General features: G+C 42.0%; 1 protein-coding gene across 2 annotated transcripts in view; it reads left to right on the top strand.

Moving 5' to 3' along the window:
• The window catches only part of LOC115400936 (uncharacterized), a 29,350-nt gene that overhangs the window by 969 nt on the left and 6,005 nt on the right, over positions 1-22,376 (top strand). Inside the window, exons 3-14 of one of the 2 annotated variants that reach the window (XM_030109015.1) lie at positions 1,732-1,777; positions 2,595-2,701; positions 4,709-4,777; positions 5,273-5,452; positions 6,202-6,249; positions 6,411-6,581; positions 9,895-9,942; positions 10,104-10,274; positions 16,244-16,257; positions 16,529-16,545; positions 18,966-19,075; positions 21,690-21,781. In XM_030109015.1, the coding sequence (XP_029964875.1) occupies positions 1,732-1,777; positions 2,595-2,701; positions 4,709-4,777; positions 5,273-5,452; positions 6,202-6,249; positions 6,411-6,581; positions 9,895-9,942; positions 10,104-10,274; positions 16,244-16,257; positions 16,529-16,545; positions 18,966-19,075; positions 21,690-21,781 (1,073 nt within the window). The remainder of the gene's footprint in view (positions 1-1,731; positions 1,778-2,594; positions 2,702-4,708; positions 4,778-5,272; positions 5,453-6,201; positions 6,250-6,410; positions 6,582-9,894; positions 9,943-10,103; positions 10,275-16,243; positions 16,258-16,528; positions 16,546-18,965; positions 19,076-21,689; positions 21,782-22,376) is intronic. The other variant, XM_030109016.1, reaches the window with a different exon arrangement.

Raw genomic sequence — 22,376 nt, 5'->3', positions numbered from 1 at the left:
CCAATGCATTCATTGTCAGTAGTTCAAATCCTGATCATGCAGTTATGGAGGGAGTTTACCTGTTACCTCTCTCTCTCTCTCTCCCTCTATCTCTCTCGCTCTCTCTCTCTCTCACTCACACTCACACACACACACACACTCACACAGCTGCCAGACAGTGGAAAAAAAAGTAATTCGATGAACCGGAACATTGGTTATGGGAAAATATTTCAGACTATGAGCATACAGTAGGAGAACAGCCACAACTACACTATGTTGGAACTCGTCACCCTGGGGGTGTGGTGCAGGTCAGGGGTTTTGATCAGGGACGCAGTTCCTGGGCACAACTCTTGGAAATTGAATATTCATTCACTGCTACAATAGCCGGAGTAGATCAGCTGGATATGCTTGCTGCTTGACCATCTTGTGGCGATGCAGCATGTCTGCACCAAAGCACATTTGCTTTTTATTACCAGGATAATCAGAGAATTGTATGATGTGGTTGGATCATTGCGACATTGGGTAAAACTCAGAATACGTGCAAGACTTGAGTTCTCCCTGTTAATAATGGAGCCCCCACCACCTGTCTTCATATGCAGAACAATCTCAGACGTAGGGAAGACAAATTCCTCAAAGTATTAGTCAGTATGTTAATGAAGTAGCTCATTTTCAAGCACAGTTTCTTGCCAAATTGCTTTAATACCATGAAACGATTGGAAAAAAATAAAAGAACAAGAGAGAAGGACAGCATCCACACACACATAACTGCATACCGACATACTGTATGGACAGCAGTAAAACAGTAACTCTCAAGTCGAAAGCGATGCAGAGATGCAGATTATATCAGACCATTGTTCCAAAACAGTCATAACAAATAGGAAATATATTACCTGAAATGCCAGCAACAGAATGCATAAATGTGAATAATAACAGAGGTCATAAATTAATTATTCCTTTGGTTTGACGAAAATGGAAACATCTCTGAAACACGTTTAACTTTGAAGCGAGAGAAAATAGATTTAAAAAACATCTACAATGGTCATCTAGATTGTACGAACTGAAATACATACCTGATAATATACACCCTTTGAGCCCGCAGTGTAAGACAGGTCTCTCAAAAAAGGACAGTGAGCTCCTTGTACTCCACGATCACATCGTCTGGGCAGGGTGAAACAGATGTCTATCATGAAGACGCTGCTAAAAGATCTGCAGCACTGTTGGGACGTTATCATCAACAGTGTCTGAGGAATGCTTCTCGCACGTTGCTGAATTCCAGCAAGTCGAGAGCCTAAAAAATGGTCTTATCTGCAGCTTTGCTCACTCAATAAGTGGCAGCTGAGTATAGACTGTCATGTGAGGGAATTGTACCACTTACCGCAATACAATATGAATGAACAGGAGAGGAATCCCATTTCAGTGTGACACCCTTTTGTACATCCAAGACAACATTGGTTCATGACGCAGTATCTCATGAACATCTGCAGTAACTTTTTAAAACATCTTTTAGAATAAACTGAAGCTCAGATTATTGTCTTCTTATCAAAACAGTTCAAGATATTGACACTATTCTCCGATTACAAGGACCCTAAATTTGTCTTCATAAAATTTAGTTACGGTTCCCGAAGTGGGCTGAAATGTAAACCTGGAACAGACTGTACCCTCTTTCTTTTGTATGATGGATAAAGTGAGTTTCCTTCAAAAAAATGTTGGGAGACCAGCCGGAAGTGACTCATACCACTTGTTTGTGCACAGAGACCGCCTGGGGAGCCAGTACAAGCTCCAAGGACTGTTGCAACAGGTGAGCCTGCAACCTCTTTACTTTGTTAGGTTGTGTAGTATGTTTGTCTATCCATAAAACAGTTTGGAAGAAGCTTAGCTTCCCTGTGGCTGGGTGGTAAATTTGACTGGGGCTCACATCTCAAGATCAGTGTTTTGACTTCTGGCTCTTTTTTCTAATGTATATTTCATGGTATCCCATCTGCCATGGGTGTGTGTGTGTGTGTGTGTGTGTGTGTGTGTGTGTGTGTGTGTGTGTGTGTGTGTGTGTGTGTGTGTGTGTGTGTGTGAGTGAATGTCCAGTTTGAAATGCATCGAGAGTGTTAAAATTGCACCATCAATTTTGTAAAAACACTAAAGCCTATTTACCAAAGGAAGTTGTGATGGTAATCTTTCTGGCAGCCACATATCCTCTTCAGATTTTGGAACAAGTCAAAGCTTGTGGAGAAACTTTAGAACATTGTGTCAAAAATGTCAAAGTGTTTTATTACAGTGATGCTGAAAACTTGAGGATTTACCAAAACATATTGTAAGTTAGAGAAAGACTATTAAATGTGATTCATCAGGTTGTCTTTACAGCTCTGTGTTATATTCATAAGAAGATTTAAAAAGTTTATTGCACATTGTAGTGAACTCATGTTACAAATACAGAAAGACAGTTTACACTCACATCCATTAGAGGGCGATATTAGGATGGATAATATAAAAAGCTCATTGAAGTAAAAATCCAACATTACTAAAATCAATCAAATTGGCCTTTATGTTCTGTTATAGCTTAACACATCATCTAAATGAGTGTCCCTGATAATAGCTAGGGGCGTATTTTCTGTGTTTTGCAGAGAGAATCAATGTCATCCAGGAGCAGGACTGAGCTGTTGTGGAACTCAGACTTACAATCCAGAAAAGGCCACCTGCTGTACAGTAGAACAAGGAAACAAGCTAAAAGGTAATACACTTTTGTCAAGTCAGCAACAACTTGAAATGTTGGCTTCATGGTTATGTAGCAGGAGGAGGTAAGTTGCCGAAACAAGTTGAAATGACAGAACGTATTAAATATTTTGAACATTTCAAAAAAACAAACAAACAAGTGAACAGTATACGTATAAACAATAATCATTTTGGGAAAGTCCAAACCTTAATGTTATCATATATGGAACTCATTTCAAAGAGTTTCATCTACGTGTCTGGAGACACTTGTGTGCAAATTATGTGTCAAGCAGAATTGAGCCCAGGTGAACTGAGACGGCCGGTCGTCTCCCCTTCTGAAAGCAACAGATGTCAGTTTTGAGTTGAAGATGTTTCTTGAAGTGTGATAAGATTGTAACCCATGTCTCAAGACCAGAATGCAGCTGATTCCACAGTTCCGTTCCTGGTGGGGCTTAAAGGACTTTCTTTGTGGAGTTTACAAGTTGACATTGGGTCAGTGGAAATTTTTCTCTTGGTTTTCTGGCTTCCTGCCACAGTGCAAAAATGAGGTAAAATGTGTGTTACACACACCACTGGTTCTCATGAACAATGTGGTAACTGCAATCAAAAGCAATCTCAAATATGCAGAGCAGCGGCTCTGGCAAAGTTAAGACAGATGTGCAAATATCTTCTAAAGTTAAAAGTCTTAACAACTGATTCAGTGAGACCTCAGAGGCTAATTAATAATAACTGTGAGCCGTCTGGTTTCACAAAGTGGATCAAGTACAATACTGATGTGCTTGCAGATTGTTCCGCAGCGCCGTACGGCCTCTGCAATGGCACTGGAACCTCGTGTGAGCCAACAACATTGATTTTAATGACTATTGATTACTTGCGGGGCCCGCACCGGACAAGCACCGGAGCACGGCGGAAGAGGGCACGAGAGTGGAAGAGCATTACCAACTTCTCTGTCATGGATCGAGATGACAGACAGACAGGAACCGGTTCATATTTCTGAGCAGGTTTTATTCAGGCAGACATGTCCAGAAATGGCAGTCCTCCTAGCCAGAGTCCAGAACTACAATCCAAAAATCCATACAAGCGGGCAGACTACAGTCAGACAGAATACATAAACAGAACATCAGACACACTAATGACCCACACAGACACACAGGGGAGACAGGATGAAGTACAGTCAGGAGGGAAGAGGTGGAAGGGGATTGCTTAATAGACATAGACACACACACACACACACACACACACACACGTACAGTCTTGTATTTCTATCCTTGTGGGGACCGTCCATTGACTCCCATTCATGTCTAGCCCCTAACCCTGACCCTTACCCTAACCCTAACCCACACCACAACAAAGCCTAACCCTAAAGAAATGTTTTTGCACTTTTACTTTTTTCAGTAACAACAACATGGTCAAGAAAACACTGTTTGTCCTACTTAGGACCGGAAAACGGTCCCCACAAGGCACGTCGTTCCACATTTTGCTATCCTTGTGGGGACATTTGGCCCCGACAAGGATAGAAATACAAGAACACACACACACACACACACACACACACACACACACACACACACACACACACACACACAGGGTGCAGGACAGACAGGATCCTGACACTGTCCTCTATTCAGAGATTTAAGTCATGGTCATTCTGCTTTTTCAGAGATCCCAGGACTCTGTCTAAAATCTCTGGCTTCGTCACACAAACAACCCAACTTTTCACCGGGAATCCAGCACATGACTCATCCCTGGGGTCCTCTCTCTGAACTTTTCAGTTTTCCTGCACTGAGCAGAATTGTGCTGCAGTTGTTTATTGCTTCTCGTTCGTATCCCTAATTCATGTTTCTGACATATTTCCAAAATGTTCAGAAAAGTAATTCCCTGTCTGATAAAGAGGAACAAGAATCTCATTTTTACTGACTCTTTACATTTCAGCTCAAACCAGCTTTGATTTAACCCGACTGTACAGTTTCCAACACATCAGACTTGAACTCCTGCAACGTGCCTTTATTTTCCTTTGTCTTTACAGTGAACATCACACAGGGACTAAATGAAGCAGTGTCCTCTTGCTGTGGACTGACAGCCTACGACGAACAAGGTGAGATGTGCTGTAAGTCGAAGGTCGTTGCCATGCCAACAACATCTTTTCTATGTTGTGGTGAAGATGATAAGCAACTGAAAAGAGGGAAAGACCAGGAGAAAACTTCAGACTGGATACTAAACACATCAGACAGGACGTCTGTCAGGGGACAATCATTAGATTTATCTTTTAAACCTTTCTAAACCTATTTGTCAGTCCATTTGATTTATAGCCTAAGAATGACAACTTGAAGGAAATGCTAGAGTAGTATCTATCAAAACCAATGAGAGAAAATCTGTTCAAACTCTGGACTTATGCTGTGACTGTATTTGTCAAATTCATAAGCTATAACTTATAATTTAAAATTTAAAGGACTAAAAGATTTCAATCTTTTAGTCCCAGTAGACATGGTTTGTTTATATTCATACACTCATTTGTTTGGCACACGTAACAGCTGACTGTCTAAGTTCAGTCAGTAAAAGTTAAATGATAGAACCTTGATCTTTTTCACAGATGTCAACAAGCTGTGTTGTGGCCCGGGTGACAACAAGACACTTCTCACAAGGACCTCCGAACATCACTTGTGCTGCGGTCAAAATCAGTATAACAGCCAGACTGAGTGTTGCTGTGAGACAAAGAAAGGAGATTTGAAGATAAAGTCTCCTGATTTGAAATGTGACGTCGACAACAAAAGTAGGTGCATTCTTAAGACATCTCTGAGCTCTGCATTTTACTGCTCCATTATATTCAGGGATCAGCAGTGAACCCATGGTAGTGAAATTAAAATTAGCAAAGGTTTTTATCCTAAAATCTTGGTCAGTCCTGCCCATCATGACATCATAAATTGCTGAATGATTATGTGGGAATCTGAAGAGTTTCATTCAGCCATGGCTTTGCTTACAAAGGGTTGCTGCCAGGGCTGGACTGGGAGACTTTTTCATGCCAGGAGTCAGTCATTCAGCAAGTCACCCTACCCACACACACACACACACACACACACACACACACACACACACACACACACACACACACACAGACACACGAAAAACACCCCTTCCCATAAACACACACTCTGTGTGGTTAACCGTTGGGATCCTTGTTATTCAAAACGAAGCAGTGGTCTTACTCTCCTCCTCACATGCTGCTGTCCTGAGTCGTCTCTGATTGGCCTGAAAGAAGAATTACAAAATATTCAGACAGCGCCGGCTGAACGGCAGCATGCAGAAGGGATAACAAAGAGCTGACATGCAGGCAGCAGCTGGCAGGCCAACATGCCAAGCACGGACCGGCGTTTTGGTACTGTAATTCAGTCTTTTAGGTGTTTCACTGATTTTTTACTGTCAGAAATTTTTGACATGACATTTCTGTCATAGTACAATGAAGAATAAGATTTACGTTACATACATGATACCAGGAATTTAACTTAATCCTTGCCTTCACAGACTGTGACTGCCAGCCTCATGCTTCTGATGCCAAATGCTGTGATCACAGTGAGTTGAGATGATTGTAGGACGAACGTTTAGCATGTGTGACACAACCAGCATTTGTAGTTACATTTATGTGTGTTAACACCTAAATTAACCATTCTGAATAATTCAGCTGTACAAGACTGCTGTTGAAGTTGTGCTAAGAATTTAGATTCTTTCCACAGATTTGTATTACAAGGACAAGCAGTTGTGTTGTGGCAAGCATGGTGAGAAGAAACTCTTCAACAGGACCTCCGAATATCACAAGTGCTGCGGTCCTGAACTGTTTGACAACAGGATTCAGCAATGTCATGACTACGGCTCAAAACTGGGGCTTAAAGTTGTAAACTGCTCAGGTACAGTCACATTCTTCTTCTTCTCTAAAACACTCTCCAGGTTCACATCCACTCAAGATTATAATTCATTATAAATCATGTTTTGTTTTAAATGCAAAAGGGATTTTGAATAGAGATATATGAGGTGGCATGTCACAGCATTACTATGGTGTGAATGGAAGGCGATACGCAGGACTCAGAAGGCAGAGCCAGCAGTGTAGAATGCAGCGGTGAAGTGGAAGTCAGACACTAAATCCACTGTCAACAGAAATGTGGGGACTCCAGCAGCAGAAGGTGGTCTGTTTGTGGGAGCCCACACAGTCGCCTGGTGAAATAAAGGTAAAATATCTCACAAAATTTGTATTTAGCCAAATATCTGGTCATTGCTATTCAGAATTATAAACTCTTGGAAAAATGCAGAGTAGATTATCCCTACAATTAGATCAGTTTCATTTGTACAATTTAGACCTGTGTTATAATAATGATTTAAATGATAAAATTTCAGTCAGTCTCAGTAATCATGGGTGAGGGCCATTCATTATCAGCTGTCTAATCTTTAGCTGAAATGAAGAAACAAATAAGGCAAACCTGAGATTTTTGTCAATAAATGCGTCACAGAGTAGAAGATTGGAAAAGTACTGCAAAACATTTGATCCCCTTATTAATAAATAACATAAAAGCACTGAAAGGTGAGATGTTAAAAGTATCGGAGGAGTCCAAAAATCTCGAAAAGTGTTAGGAGATCTGTTTTTGTTGAAGCATGACATTTCGTTGCCAGAATATTGTTAGAATATTGTCATTGTTTTTGTCACTTCGACGACATGTCGACTTCGTCTGTTTTCATGCAACACTTGTGACAGAAGACTCTGATTAGACAGTGCAATACTTCCCAGTTCTGTCAGCCCCCCATCCACCCCCAACAAATCAGTTTTGAATCAATGACCAGGTGAAAAATGTGAACTACTAGTGTCAGAGATTCACAATTTTCCTACTTTAGTGGAAATGATCCAACCCCGATCATAACAACATAACAAGCCTCTTTATGTTATCGTCACTCACAGGTACTTTCCATTATTTGTGTCCTGAAGATACACTTCGCTGTGGCTTGTTAAACCTCCCACGTTCACACCTGCTCAGTGTTGCAACACCAACAATTTCAAGTTAGGAGCAAATTTGGTTATCTTCAGGTCATAAAAAGTAACACTTTTGATTATTTGCGTTATGATAAGACGAAACCTGAGTTTTTTTGGTTGGATCATAATTTATAGGTTCACTTTACTTCTGGAGAGCTTTTAAAAAGGTCATATAATCATCTATTGTGCTGCAGACAGCCAGGCGTATCTGTTTGTAGAAAATGTAATATCTAACCCAGACTGTTTGAAAATTGTATGATTGAAAAACAATGTTAATGAGTCTTTTACACGTGCTGCAGCGCCGGCTCATAGAATGAACCTTTGATAACTTCCCAATCATAATCTTTGAGTTTGTATACCGACGGAATGCATTCTGACACCGTAAATACTTTGTCCGTGAAACTTTGTTCATATTTTTTTATCAAAGGTCCCTCTGAAGAGTTTAATTCAGCCATGGCTTTGCTTAAAAAGGGTTGCTGCCAGGGCCGGACTGGGAGACTTTGGTCCAGTCCCATTTCTCTTTCTCGCCCTCCCCCTTGACCCTACCCCTTTGAAACGGAGTACTAAGGGGTAGGGCCGAAAGTAAACCTCTCCGAATTGGAACACCCCTTCGACAATCGCGTACATCATCAGTAGTCGCCGCTGCCGATGACATAGGCAGATGCGACAATTGTTTGCCAAAGAAGAATGTTTTTCTTACATTTTAAAACTTCATCAACTGAGAAAATACTTAGATTTACGAACTTCTTTTGTTGCGGACGCCCCCATCTTGCCGATCTTGCAAGAGTTTCTGGGAAATCTGCGGCCGGTGGCGAGGGGTGGCGTCGGGAGCGCTTGTTTTGTCCGCATACACCGCGACTGGCTGGCGGCGTTAGTTCACTTCCGCATTGGCGGGAGCGCTCCTTTCCCACCCGCGCATTCCAGGCGGGCAGTGTTGAAGAAACCAGTTTATTGAAAATAATCGTCTATCTGTTGTGTTTGTAATGCGCCTGGAATGCGCGGGTGTGTAAACGATCGCTCCCGCCAATGCGGAAGTGAACTAACCTCGCCCGCAAGTCGCAGTGTAGGCGGACAAAACAAGCGCCCCTCGCCACCGGCCGCCCCTGGATCATACCCCTCCGTTTGGAGTGTGCCTCGGGAGAATCTCCTTTTGGAGGGATGATTAGCCCTCCCCCGCGGCCCTCCCCCTACGTCAAAATGACAACTGGGACACTCCTACCCCTCCACGTGAACGCGCAAAACGGAGGGGTAGGGCCAAGGGGGAGGGCAAGGGGTGAAATGGGATTCTGCCTTTTTCATGCCAGGAGTCAGTCATTCAGCAAGTCACCCTACCCACACCACACAGACACACACACACACAGACACACACACACACACACACACACACACACACACACACACACACACACACACACACACACACACACACACACACGTTTGTACTTATATCGTTGTGAGGACACTCATTGACATAATGCATTTCCTAGCCCCTTACCATAACCCTAACCATCAAAAATAAATGCCTAACCCTGACCTATGCCCTAAACCTAACCTAAACCCAATTGTAACCCAAAATCAAAAACCAAGTCTGAACCCTCAAAAAGGCCAAAAAAGGCCTTTTGCAAAGTGAGGACCGGCAAAAATGTCCTCACTTTGCAAAAATGTCCTCACTCTGTTGGTGAAATACGAATTTTGGTCCTTACTTTTGGGTATGTACAAGAACACACACACACACACACACACACACACACACACACACACACACACACACACACACACACACACACACACACACACACACATACACACATGAAAAACACCCCTTCCCATAAACACTCACTCTGTGTGGTTAACCATTGGGGTTATTGTTATTCAAAACAAACCAGTGGTCCTCCTCACATGCTGCTGTCCTGAGTCGTCTCTGATTGGCCTGGAAGAAGAATTAAAAAGCAGCCAGACAGCATGTAGAAGGGGGGAAAAAAAAAAAAAAGAGCTGACCCGACATGCAGGCAGCAGCCGACAGGCCAGCATGCCAAGCACAGACCGGTGTTTTGGTACTGTAATTCAGTCTTTTAGGTGTTTCACTGATTTTTTTACTGTCAGAATATTTTGACATGACATTTCTGTCAAAGTACAATGAAGAATAAGATTTACGTTGCATACATGACACCAGGAATTTAACTTAATCCTTGCCTTCACAGACTGTGACTGCCCGTCTAAAGCTTCTGATGCCGAATACTGTGATCACGGTGAGTCGAGATCATTGTAGGACGAACGTTTAGCATGTGTGACACAACCAGCATTTGTAGTTACATTTATGTGTGTTATCACCTAAATCCTCCATCCTGAGTAATTCAGCTGTACAAGGCTGCTGTTGAAGTTGTGCTAAGAATTTAGATTCTTTCCACAGATTTGTATTACAAGGACAAGCAGTTGTGTTGTGGCAAGCATGGTGAGAAGAAACTCTTCAACAGGACCTCCGAATATCACAAGTGCTGCGGTCCTGAACTGTTTGACAACAGGACTCAGCAATGTCATGACTACGGCTCAAAACTGGGGCTTAAAGTTGTAAACTGCTCAGGTACAGTCACATTCTTCTTCTTCTCTAAAACACTCTCCAGGTTCACATCCACTCAAGATTATAATTCATTATAAATCATGTTTTGTGTTAAATGTAAAAGGGATTTTGAATAGAGATATATGAGGTGGCATGTCACAGCATTACTATGGTGTGAATGGAAGGCGATACGCAGGACTCAGAAGGCAGAGCCAGCAGTGTAGAATGCAGCGGTGAAGTGGAAGTCAGACACTAAATCCACTGTCAACAGAAATGTGGGGACTCCAGCAGCAGAAGGTGGTCTGTTTGTGGGAGCCCACACAGTCGCCTGGTGAAATAAAGGTAAAATATCTCACAAAATTTGTATTTAGCCAAATATCTGGTCATTGCTATTCAGAATTATAAACTCTTGAAAAAATGCAGAGTAGATTATCCCTACAATTAGATCAGTTTCATTTGTACAATTTAGACCTGTGTTATAATAATGATTTAAATGATAAAATTTCGTTTACAAACATGAGAGGTCTCTAGTTCAATCAGTCCAAACTAACTGTTCAATATAATTTTCAACCACACACATGCAACTCCGGGGGGAAAAAAGGGAAATTGATCAACTAAATGAAACATCAAATGATCTAAAAAACAGTGAGAGAAAAAAAAAAACTGCTGCAAATGTAACAAAAGTGAGAAGCTGTTTAATTTTTTATTTAACTTCACACTTGTTCAGTCAGTGCACTAAACATTGTAGTTATGTAGCACTTCTCCAATGGGTGAGCCTTTCAAACTTAAAAAGGTGTAATACAGGATTTTCTCGAAAAGACGAAGCCAAACGTCTGTTACTCACTTTTTGAAAAGCGCGCATGCGCCAGACCATCCGCCGTGCTCTCCTGCTTCTCCCAGGAAACGCCTATCAATGGCGGAAGCGCGCGAGCGTGACCTCATCTTCTCCGGGCGTGCACGGCTCTGTTTACAGTTTCTGCGGTCGGCCTCGCTCATAAAGTTTATTTTCCGAAACAGTTACAGTTTCATTATGTCAGACTCGCCATCGGTGAGTACTGGCTGAAACCGAAGCTCACCGGCTACATAAACACTCTGAATGCGCATGCGCAAAAGGGAGAAGCTTATAGGGCCTGGGATCGTGACGTCATCACTCGGAGTCGCGGCCATATTGGCCGCTCTCTCCCGTTGTTTACTTGGACCGCGAAAGCACTGTGTACAGACGTGCTGTCCTCGCTCGTGTGGACACATTCACTGTTTTTTTTTCAATCTACAATTCCAACCATGCCCAGACTTTGTTGTGTTGTCGGTTGTGATAGCAGAACACAAGATCGCCCGGTTAAAAAGATCCAAAACTGACTTTTTTTTTAAATCATTTTCCTGCTTCGAAGCGCCATCAAGGAGAACAAGTTTCTGCACTGACAAAATCTCGCCGTCTCGCTTGGATTGCGGCTTTTAGACAACCAAACTTAACCTTTCATTGGATTCTAATGTGGGACTTATATGCGCAGAGGTAAACATTCCTGTCTTCACAAAATTCCGCTGTCAGCTGGATGCAAGGGATGTGGAGAGCACCAGAAAAATTGCCCTCATTCATGTCGAAAGAGTAATCGGAATCTCCCGCAACAAATACACTATGTTACCTGTGAAAGCAACAATTCACATGGTTTTGCCCTGCAAGGATGAGGATCTGACTTTCCTTAATAAGATAATTACTGTATGTTGCGCTGACAAGCATGAGCCCAAGCTGCTGAAATGATGCCTGTTAAGTGGAGCTGTAAATGTCTGTGGTATCCTTATCCACTATTATTTTTAAATAAACACACTGAAATGTATTTCAGATGTTTTTTTATTTATTTATTTTTTGGTGTTTATTGAGATGAAGTGTCTCATAACAAATGCAGCGCTGCAGCCAGATATACTCTGTCAAAATTACTGTAGTGCAAACAAAATATAAACAATAATATTAAGAGGAGAATAATATAGAATAAATAGTAGTTTTTCAAAACTACATAAAAGGGTGTGTGTAAAACTTGTAAAATGTTTGACATGAAAAAATGTGCATATTAACACAACGGTATTTGTACAAATACTCTCAAAATGAACACAAATAACAGTAGTGCAAACAGAAAAACAGAATAAAAGGAGGAAATACAAATATAAAAGGAGAACTTTTCTAAATATATCCGATAAACACAGCAAACAACACAAACGAAGAAAATACAGTAAGTTGATAGCCGTTCAAACCGATAATAACTGCGATTTTTTTTCAAGATAACGGCTCCTGGCTTCCTTATTAAGCGTAAGTTGATACATGTCGACTCTTTTCGGCATTTCAGCATTTTTTTCTTGCTTTCTGCAGCTCTAATCATACGTCTTCTTCTGCTCCTGTCTGGTTTTGTTACGTGTTTGTTTACATTCGTGAGTGGTCAACATGTCCGCCACTCCCCACAATGCAAAGCATGATCCCAAGCCCTACTGGGAGCAAGCGCGTAGAACGGCCTTACGAAAGCAGCTCGTCAGAATGATTGACAAACAGACCCACCAGTTATTTTGATGATCCACCCAGAACTCAAAGGGAATAGAACATCCTTAAACTAACTTAAGCAACACAAGCACTAAGATAGGAAAGAGCATCAAAGAAGCGAGACGAGGGAAAACAACTGCTGCTGCACAGTCATGCAGACGCAGATAAGAACACTCACAGCTGTCGTGTTGGCTGGAACAACTAAGACACTGGCCCAGTTTACATGGGTGTTTTTTTTCAATCCGATTGTAAACAATCGTATTAAACGGAGTGTATTCATGAAGTGATCCACGATGAATCCTCGTTTACAAGGACCCTGGTGAAGCGGATTATACAGCGTCCTGTGACATGCGCACAAAGTCTCACGCAGAACTTTCAGGTCTTTAGTTCTGCAGCAGCAGTCCTCAGCACCGAGCAGAGTGTTTTTATCTGCTGATATCTGCTCAAATAATGTCCCAAAATCTCCATGATACGCTGCTGAAGGAGCGGCTGCTCCCCTGGCTGCTGCACCGCCGCGCCGAGCAGCACGTCTCCGTGTGAGCTCTGCTCCGCGTGTCGATGTTTCGAATTAACTGGTGCCCGTGTTAACTTGTGACCAATACATGATTGAAAAATGTAGTCATTCTGGCGAACGTCGGTTATCGACAGTTACAGTGAGTGTATACGTTTAAAGTCATTTGTGAGTCTTACTTTAACATCTGCTGTAATGAGCCTGTGTTTACACAGACCTCCGCCGTCATTCGTTAACACGGGAATCAGTTAATCCATAACACCAGCCGGCGACCGCTTGTATTCTGCTATAGAGCTCTTTATACAACTCGCTATTGCGCGATTTGGTTCCATCTCGCCTCTCCAATGTTTTCTCTGTCGGGGTTTTTTACTAAAAAAGTGTTTTTCAACCACTGTGGCGTTCTCTGCTGGTTTTTTGACTGTGCTGCTTCCCATTTACTGGCACGTCACACATCACGACATATGCGGGAACGCATGCGCAGAACAGACACTCCCCCAGTTCAATCCGCTCCGCTGTCAGACTCGTTTATAAGGGACACGGAGCGGATTGTCGATCGGCGCAGACCACCTCATACAATCACCTCCAAAATACAATCCGCTCCGAGTGAAGCAGATCCACTCGGTCGTTTACATGACACATTTTACAATCCGCTCCACGTACAATCCGCTTATACTGGTCCATGTAAACGTGCCCGATATGAGTACAGACAACTGAAAATAGTAGCCAAGTATTGTAGAGTTCACAAACAAAAAATAAAAAATCATGTCAGTTTTCTGTTTCCAGAATCAAGCCAGTTCACTTGAACCAGACTTTGGTGTAGACTGAATTGGAGCAATAAGCAACAAGTGATGAGGTTTTCTAAGTAGCCATGAACTCAAGTTAAAAAGATACACAGACTGAGAAACAACTTTAGATGTAAACTCGGAAAAAAAAAACAACTTTATCAAACAGCAGCAGAGTGGCATTATTTAGTTTGCTGTGGAATGTGATCAGTAGCTCTGACAGACCTTCCAACTCCCTTAACAGTTTGTATGCATTTCAGAGGATCTTTTAAATGGCAATTTTATAATCAGGTTTTTACATATTGCGTTCATTCATCCATCTTCTCCATGGAGTCAGTCTCAGTAATCATGGGTGAGGGCCATTCATTATCAGCCGTCTAATCTTTAATTGAAATGAAGAAACAAATAAGGCAAACCTGAGATTTTTGTCAGTAAATGCGTCACAGAGTAGAAGATTGGAAAAGTACTGTAAAACATTTGATCCCCTTATTAATAAATAACATAAAAGCACTGAAAGGGGAGATGTTAAAAGTATCGGAGGAGTCCAAAAATCTCGAAAAGTGTTAGGAGATCTGCTTTTGTTGAAGCATGACATGTCGTTGCCAGAACATTGTTAGAATATTGTCATTGTTTTTGTCACTTCGACTATATGTCGACTTCGTCTGTTTTCATGCAACACTTGTGACAGAAGACTCTGATTAGACAGTACAATACTTCCCAGTTCTATCAGCCCCCCATCCACCCCCAACAAATCAGTTTTGAATCAATGACCAGGTGAAAAATGTGAAACTACTCGTGTCAGAGATTCACAATTTTCCTACTTCCTACTTTCCTCCCACGTTCACACCTGCTCAGTGTTGCAACACCGGTCGACGACTTTCCCACCAGAGCCTCCAGCAGATTTTAAAGATTGTGCTCACTTTCACACGTCGTTCTTGGGCGGGACTGCGTCCTGTTCCATCACTGCCTCTCTGTCTCCAGCCTGTCATCACTGTCTTAAATGTGCATTAAGGAGTTTTTCAACTTTAAAAATACTTATTTTCCACCATAAATATGTTACACATTTAATGATGTGTACAATGTGCCCTGACATATTCATTACAAGTACCGCTAACAGCGCTGAATTGTCACTTGAAAGTTGCAGTGCCGGTACGGCACCAGAATTTTTTTGGGGAGAATTTGAAAGGAATGACGTAATGCACGCTCCTGCTGGCCTGATTTAGTTAAGTTTCGTTTTGTCCGCCATTACACCACCAGATGCTTAGTGAGCAACAACTGAGCAGGATCTTCCAGAAAGTAAGAAAAGACTGGCTTCTAGCACTGCCACAGCTCCAGCACAGACTCCACCAGGTAAAAGAAACTTAAATTTTACTCAAGCGCTACTAAAAGAGCGAGGAAGGAGGTCCTCTCTTCCGTGCACGCGAGCCACAGGCACGAGTTTTTCACGAAGCTGCATTACGCCCAAGGCCTGCAGGGGGCGCTGTTTTGCATAAAACGTGCAAACTTCTTAATGCACCTTTAAGCTGCACTGTCTTTGTTCAGAGATCTTAAGGAGTTAACAATGTGGTCATTATCTTTTCTTTAACTGTGACAAGACATTCATCAAGCTCAACACTGTACATAAGGAACCTGGAGGAATATGTATATGTGGAGACCTTAATGTGATCCTGTGCTATGATCCAGATGCTTCTCGTGATAGGAGAAACAAAGAAAAACTGTTAAAAAACAGCTGAATGCTACAAATGAATAATTTTTTCTTGACACTCAAACACGCAGTCAGTCTGCTCTAGGATTGATTAATTCTTCATGCAAAATAAAAATAGAGTTAATGTAGAGAGTAATGAAGATTCACTTGAATTCCAGGACGAAAAATACAATCTGGAGACTGAAAACGTGAATTCTAAATAAGTCAGTCAATGACTGAATCAAAAAGATAAAAACTGCATGAATGTAATAACAATCATAAGTTCAATCCATCGATCATATGCGAAACATGAAAAACAGTTGCAAGAAACCAATCACTGCCTGAAGCTCATGTCTGAACCTGCAAGATGAGTCACTGCCGGCCTGGAGCCATCAGAGTAGTCTGGATGGGAAAATGAGCATTTCTGCAAGTTGTTGTTGTTTCAGATGTTTTGCACACTTCTTTTACACATATTAAACTTTTTCCCCACAGGTGAAGAGCAGAAGGTAAGAAATAACTCCTGTGTTCATTTCTCAGATTAATATAGAAACAATGAACTCCGAGATGCTTAATTTCCAAAACCAACATGCATTCAGACTTTCTGATGAAATTTCTTCACACGAGCTCCTGCACTGAACGAGACCTTTGTAATGCATAATTTCTGAGATGATGTACATGTGAGAGACGGAAACTTAACAGTAGTGAAAGGCAGAAATAGGGTGTATTGTGTTTGAGAGTGTGATTTTTTTTGTTTTTTTGTTTTGTTTTACTTTGCAGAAACCTGAAGCCAGCTGGTGAGTTAACTAAATCTGTTTATACCAAACTAAAATCTTCCATCTGTCTTTTATATCCATATTGTGCAGACTATAGTCAAAGACAATGAAACTAAACATGATTCAATCACTGAGGCGGGCTGCCACCCACACACATGCACATAATCGTACCGAGGTTCAACTCATACTTACTCATAAACAACATAAGCATATTCTAGATTGTGACAGGGAGCCAGATAAACAAAGGGAAAACCTAAGCTGACCACTTTCAATATTGGCCGCCCTCATGTTTATCAGGGTTTTTTGACATACGTCAATCTCTGAACTTCTTCAGTTAATAATAATATTAAGAATTTTGTGCAATTCAGGAAGCATGAAGCAGTTAAACCAACATGTGGGTGTGGTGTATGTCACAAAAGTTAGCACACCCCTCACATCTCTTCATGTATTTAATTATGTCTGTTTATAGTGAAACACTGAAGAAATAAAGGATAAGAAAATATAAACATGCAAATAAAAGGAAAGATAAAAGCAGTCATGAAAGTCCTCAAGAATGCCTGCAAACTGTTTGCTAAAGACAAGCAGACTAAGGGCATGGATTACTGGAACCGCAATGTGGCCTGATGAGACCAAGATAAACTTGCTTGGTTCAGAGGGTGTGAACTCTGTGTCAGCAACCGGGTGAGGAGTACAAAGACAAGTGTGTCTTTCCTGCAGTCAAGCGTGGTGAAGGGGGTGTCATGGTCTGAGGCTGAGGCCTCAGCACTCGGGAGTGCCAGTTCTTTGAGGGAACCATGAATCCCTTCCTGGAAACTTGGCTGCAGGTTGAACCCAGTTTTCTCCTTGGGGTGTGCTTCAGATATTAATGGTTCTGTGTTGAGTTAGTTTTAATAAAACACAGTAAATTTACACTGTTATGCAAGATGTACACTGACCATATTGTATCAAAATCTAATTTCTTTGGTGTTGTCCCAAAGAAAGATTTCATTAAATATTTGCAAACCTGTGAGGGGTGTTCTCATTTCTGAGAGATACTGTCTGTGTCGCACTTTGGCACTCTGCTTTTTAACATCTTAGATTCCAGTTGATTTGATATCTTCTCTGATTTGAAATCAGCAAGAATCTTTTTTTGCAACATTTTGTAATTTACATTCCTCCTTCTTCTACTGGCATTGTTGTAGTGTTTTGCCAAGGACATATTTTAGACATAGTTATTGTGTCATCTGTCTTTTGCTGTCTTGAAGTGTGTGATCTCTAAATCTGTTAAGGTTTGAAGAACCCTATAGTGTGTGCCAGCCTTTAGACGTGACTCAGGGAAGGGGACATCCCACAGGTTGCGCCACCGGGGAATTGTAAGGAATGAGCATGGGACTCAAGCTCAGGCTGATCACCCTGCAGTTGAACCTTTTTGATGAAGGTGCTCATGTTGACAGGCTGAAAAAATTCCCTGACTCAAAGTTGCATTACTGATGTGTCCCGGCATTCACATCCTTCCCATAACTGAGACAAAGCTTCCACGTCACCTTCATCGTCAGCGTAACGCCACATTTTCTTAAGGAATGCAGGTGAACCCAAAATCAGACTGAAGCCGGTTCAGCGTCGGAGGCAGATTTATTCAGGCAGACAAATCTAAACAGGTGATCCAAGCCAGAATCGAGCTCCAAGCAGAGTCCAAAAACCAGATGAGCAGTTGTGACGGGCAGGCACAGAAGGAGGTGGATCTCCAAACGCACAGCCGGCCACATAAGACACACTGAACATATCAGAACACATCAGACACATCATCATTTCCTCCGACCTCAACCAGACAGACGGGAGAGGCAAGACTTAATTCAGGAGGGAAGAAGCTGAAAAGGAATTGGTGAACAGAGGAGGATTGGCAGGTGAAGCAGTCAGAGACAGCGTTGGGACTTACGACACACAGACAGGATGCAGGACAGACAGTCGTGACACATGTGAATACTATGTACTGGCACAAAGGACAATTTGTCCATCATGTCCTTATTGATTCTTATCAGAAATATGTACTCTGTGTATGTGAAGTGATATATACTGCCAACTTTATAAATAATTAAACCAGATGCCGATCAATGGAGTCTTTTGTTGAGGATAAAGCGCACGTTTATGTCTGCAAGCCTCAACTACTTCGAGCAGCTTTTGTTGACATGTTGGTCCTCTTTATGGGTGCACTGATACACTGGGAAGTCAGATGAAGTTGTGAAACTTCACACAATCTCCACTCCTTCAGCAAACACCCAAACAAATAAAACTGACACAAATTTCTTTAAAAAAATTCAAACTCATTTGTTTGCAGGGACATTTTATGCCTCATGGTACAAGTGCTTTCATTGTGCTTTCATGTTTTTTGGGGGTTTTTTTGTTTTGTTTTTTTGTTTTAAGTTTTATCTGATTTGATTTGTGTCTGTCTTTGCATTCCACAGCAGTGAACCAAACAGAAGTGCCTGTGGAGCAGACTGTTATAACCCAGATACACACGGCTGCTGCCAGAGAGACCCGAGGAGACGAGCTGCCTCCCGATGCTGTGCCTCAGGTGACGTTCTGTGTGCTCGGGTGTGGTGGATATATTAAATGGCTGTTACGAGAAAGCAAGAGGTAGTTTGTTTGGAATGAATGAATAATGTAAGTGTGGCACAATCTCATGAAAACCCACACGCCAGTCTTATCAGTTTTAGGATTTGTTTTTTTCACTTCCAAACTTCACTGCAGTGACAAGTTAAAATACCTGAAATGTAAAAGCTTAAAATGACATCATGCTGTCCTGAGGGAACGGCAGTGATTGATTTGTTGGCAGACAACGGTGGATGGTGTGTGTAGCCCACAAAAAAGAAAAAAAAAACACCTTCTGAAAGTCCCAAACTCCCCACGTGGAGGAATTTAAGTATTGCGTGTTTTGTTCTCGAGTGGGGGAAAGATGGAGCGTGAGATTGTCAGCCAGATCAATGATGTGTCCTCATTGCTGGGGTCCCTTTATCAGACCGCCGTGGTGAAGAAGGGGCTGAGCCAAGAGGTGACATTCTTGATTTCTCTGTCAATTTACCTTCCTGCCCTCATATGGTCATGAGCTCGGGCATCTGTTTAAGATGGCTCCTGGACATGTCCCTGGGGATGTGTTCCGGGCATGTCCCAAAGGGTGGAGGCCCCGGGGAAGACCCAGGACACGCCGCCCCATGTCCACCTGGCATTAGAATGCGTCTTGGGTAATCCGGGCATATGTGATGAGTCCAGACGCAGTAGTGTTTCCACTTGTCCTCGTCATTCGTAGTGGGCGAATTGCTTCAGATCGGAATCCAGTAACCCCTCAACATCACTTGGCTCTCCGCTCCAGCGCACATCAGAGAGGAAAATTCTTGGCACCCCCTCAAACTGGTTCCTTATAAGCAGTTAAAGACAAGATGACACAAATCCCAAACTTCTGCCAGCAAGGGAGGAGTAAAGGAAAGATAATTAAGATAGAGTACAGGTGAATGTTACCTGGGCTCCCACAGTGTGAGAGTGAAGCTCACACATTTGACTCCAAACTCTCATCCATTCATGAGTCTCCCATGCTAAACTGCAGTTATTAACAAAGTGCTGAACTTCCTTCTTCGTGTTAAAAGAACATGTGACTGCTATTATCCACTTTAAAGCAACATGATTAATTTTACTATACAAAGTGATTAATCATCATTTTGTCTAAAAAAAAAAAAATCTATGCTGGGAAATACTACTCATGTGCAACTCAAGGAAAATCTGAAAATCTGAGAAGCTGCCGGATACCCGGGAACATAGGGAGGGTGCGCAAGAAGACACGATGAGCCAACATCCACAAAAGAGGAGAGACGGGTATAAATAATTAAGACACAAGTAACGGGGAAAGGTAGAAACATGAGGCGAGACAGACAGACAACAGGTGGGATAGGTGACACGGGAAAAAACATGGACAGCAAAACAGAATGGGAGGCCCAGCCAGGGGGGCAGCCAGGGGACAATTATCAGTTATTTGATGATGAAAGCAGACGACAGCCAACAACAGCTGACTTTGCTTTTGAACAGACATTAAACAGCATTCTTGACACATGGTTAGGAATCCACAGAGCTGAAGGGAATAAGGATTTAAAAAAAAAAAAAAAAACGCTTTCAATTGTCACTGTTACACTGGGTGAATCCCAGTTTCAAAAACCTGTGCCATTGTGATGAATTTGTGTTGTGGCACATGCCTCAGCAGGTGGTAGGTAGGTTAAATATGAAATCAACCTCCCAAGAAAAACACAGTCCCAAATTGACAAATGTAACAAAAGGAAAATCTGTTTGGTATTCACCTGTTTTTTTTTCTGTGAAGAGTGGAAAATTTTCAGTTGATGCTTTGCACGCTATCTGGTGAGAAAGGGTGTCGGTCGGCCTGAAGCCAAGTTGCGTTGCATTTGACTCTGATAAACACTAACGTCAAAGCTGGTTTGATTGTGAGTCGGTGGACAGCTACTTGGTTTTGACTTGTTTTTGCTGATGCCTGGAGAATTTTTTTTCATACTTATATGTGTGTGTGTGTGTGTGTGTGTGTGTGTGTGTGTGTGTGTGTGTGTGTGTATGTGTGTGTGTGTGTGTTCTTGTATTTCTATCCTTGTTGGGGCCAAATGTCCCCACAAGGATAGCAAAACGTGGAACGACGTGCCTTGTGGGGACCTTTTTCCGGTCCTAAGTAGGAGAAACAGTGTTTTCTTGACCATGTTGTTGTTACTGAAAAAAGTAAAACTGCAAAAACATTTCTTTAGGGTTAGGCTTTGTTGTGGTGTGGGTTAGGGTTAGGGTAAGGGTCAGGGTTAGGGGCTACACATGAATGGGAGTCAATGGAAGGTCCCCACAAGGATAGAAATACGAGACCGTGTGTGTGTGTGTGTGTGTGTGTGTGTGTGTGTGTGTGTGTGCACGCGCCCACTATTTCCCATGTCTGTCCCTGCCGAATTCCTCAAATACAGACAGTGTTTCTCAGGATCTCGGTTGGCAGACAGTCTGAGGGAGTGAGCTGATATTTGTCAAGTCCCACACCTTCATCTCAAATGTTTTCCGATTCTTTTGGACACTCTGAGTCATGTTTTCAGTGTCTGCATGCTTTTCATTCTGACGCCCAGTGTCTGACGTGAGTGTTCTCTGCCCACCCTCCATTTTAGACTCAAGAGATGTGGAAGCCACCGTGTTTGACCTCCGTACACATGTCTGCTGGGATGGTTGTTTATCTGAGAAGACAAAGAGGACAAACCAAGTAACATACTCTTTTTTTTTTCTATTCATGTATTTAAATAGGTAAATTTGTTGTAATAAATTAGTTCACCTAACAAGTAATCCATTTTATTCTGTATAATTCAGACATTGATATGATGTTTTTTGATAACTGAGTGCTGCACAGCATAGCTCCCAATAAAGTGTCTGTTGCTCCAATGCAGCTGAGAGGGTTCGGAGCTCCTCCCTCAACTCTATTCTTGCAGTCACGGAGGCTGTTTTTTGTCTTATGTACAACTTTTACTTAACGGCAACGATACGTACGAAGACAGTGCAAATTGGAATTATAGCTGCTCCCTGGTAAGACTTAACCAACTTTGGCTCAATGTATTTATAGAGTGTGCAGTAGATGAGTGTATTGTGTCTTGCAAGTTACAATCCTTATTTTTCCTCCTCTTCAGAGCAGTCTTGCATTTATTTATTAAAATGTGTATTTGAATGTGTGTTTCTGCACAGTTTTCTGTTTCTCCTCTGTGTCTTGAAGTGAAACTCTGTCGTAACAATACTTCAATACTACTTATGAAGGCATAAAAGATAAAAGATGAGAACACTGTCCAGAACACACTATCCTTTACAAC

The sequence above is a fragment of the Salarias fasciatus genome, chromosome 14 (genome assembly GCF_902148845.1).
Source record: "Salarias fasciatus chromosome 14, fSalaFa1.1, whole genome shotgun sequence".
NCBI lineage: Eukaryota > Metazoa > Chordata > Actinopteri > Blenniiformes > Blenniidae > Salarias > Salarias fasciatus.
Note: the sequence above shows the minus strand (reverse complement) of the source record. Positions and strands in the feature narration are given on the sequence as shown.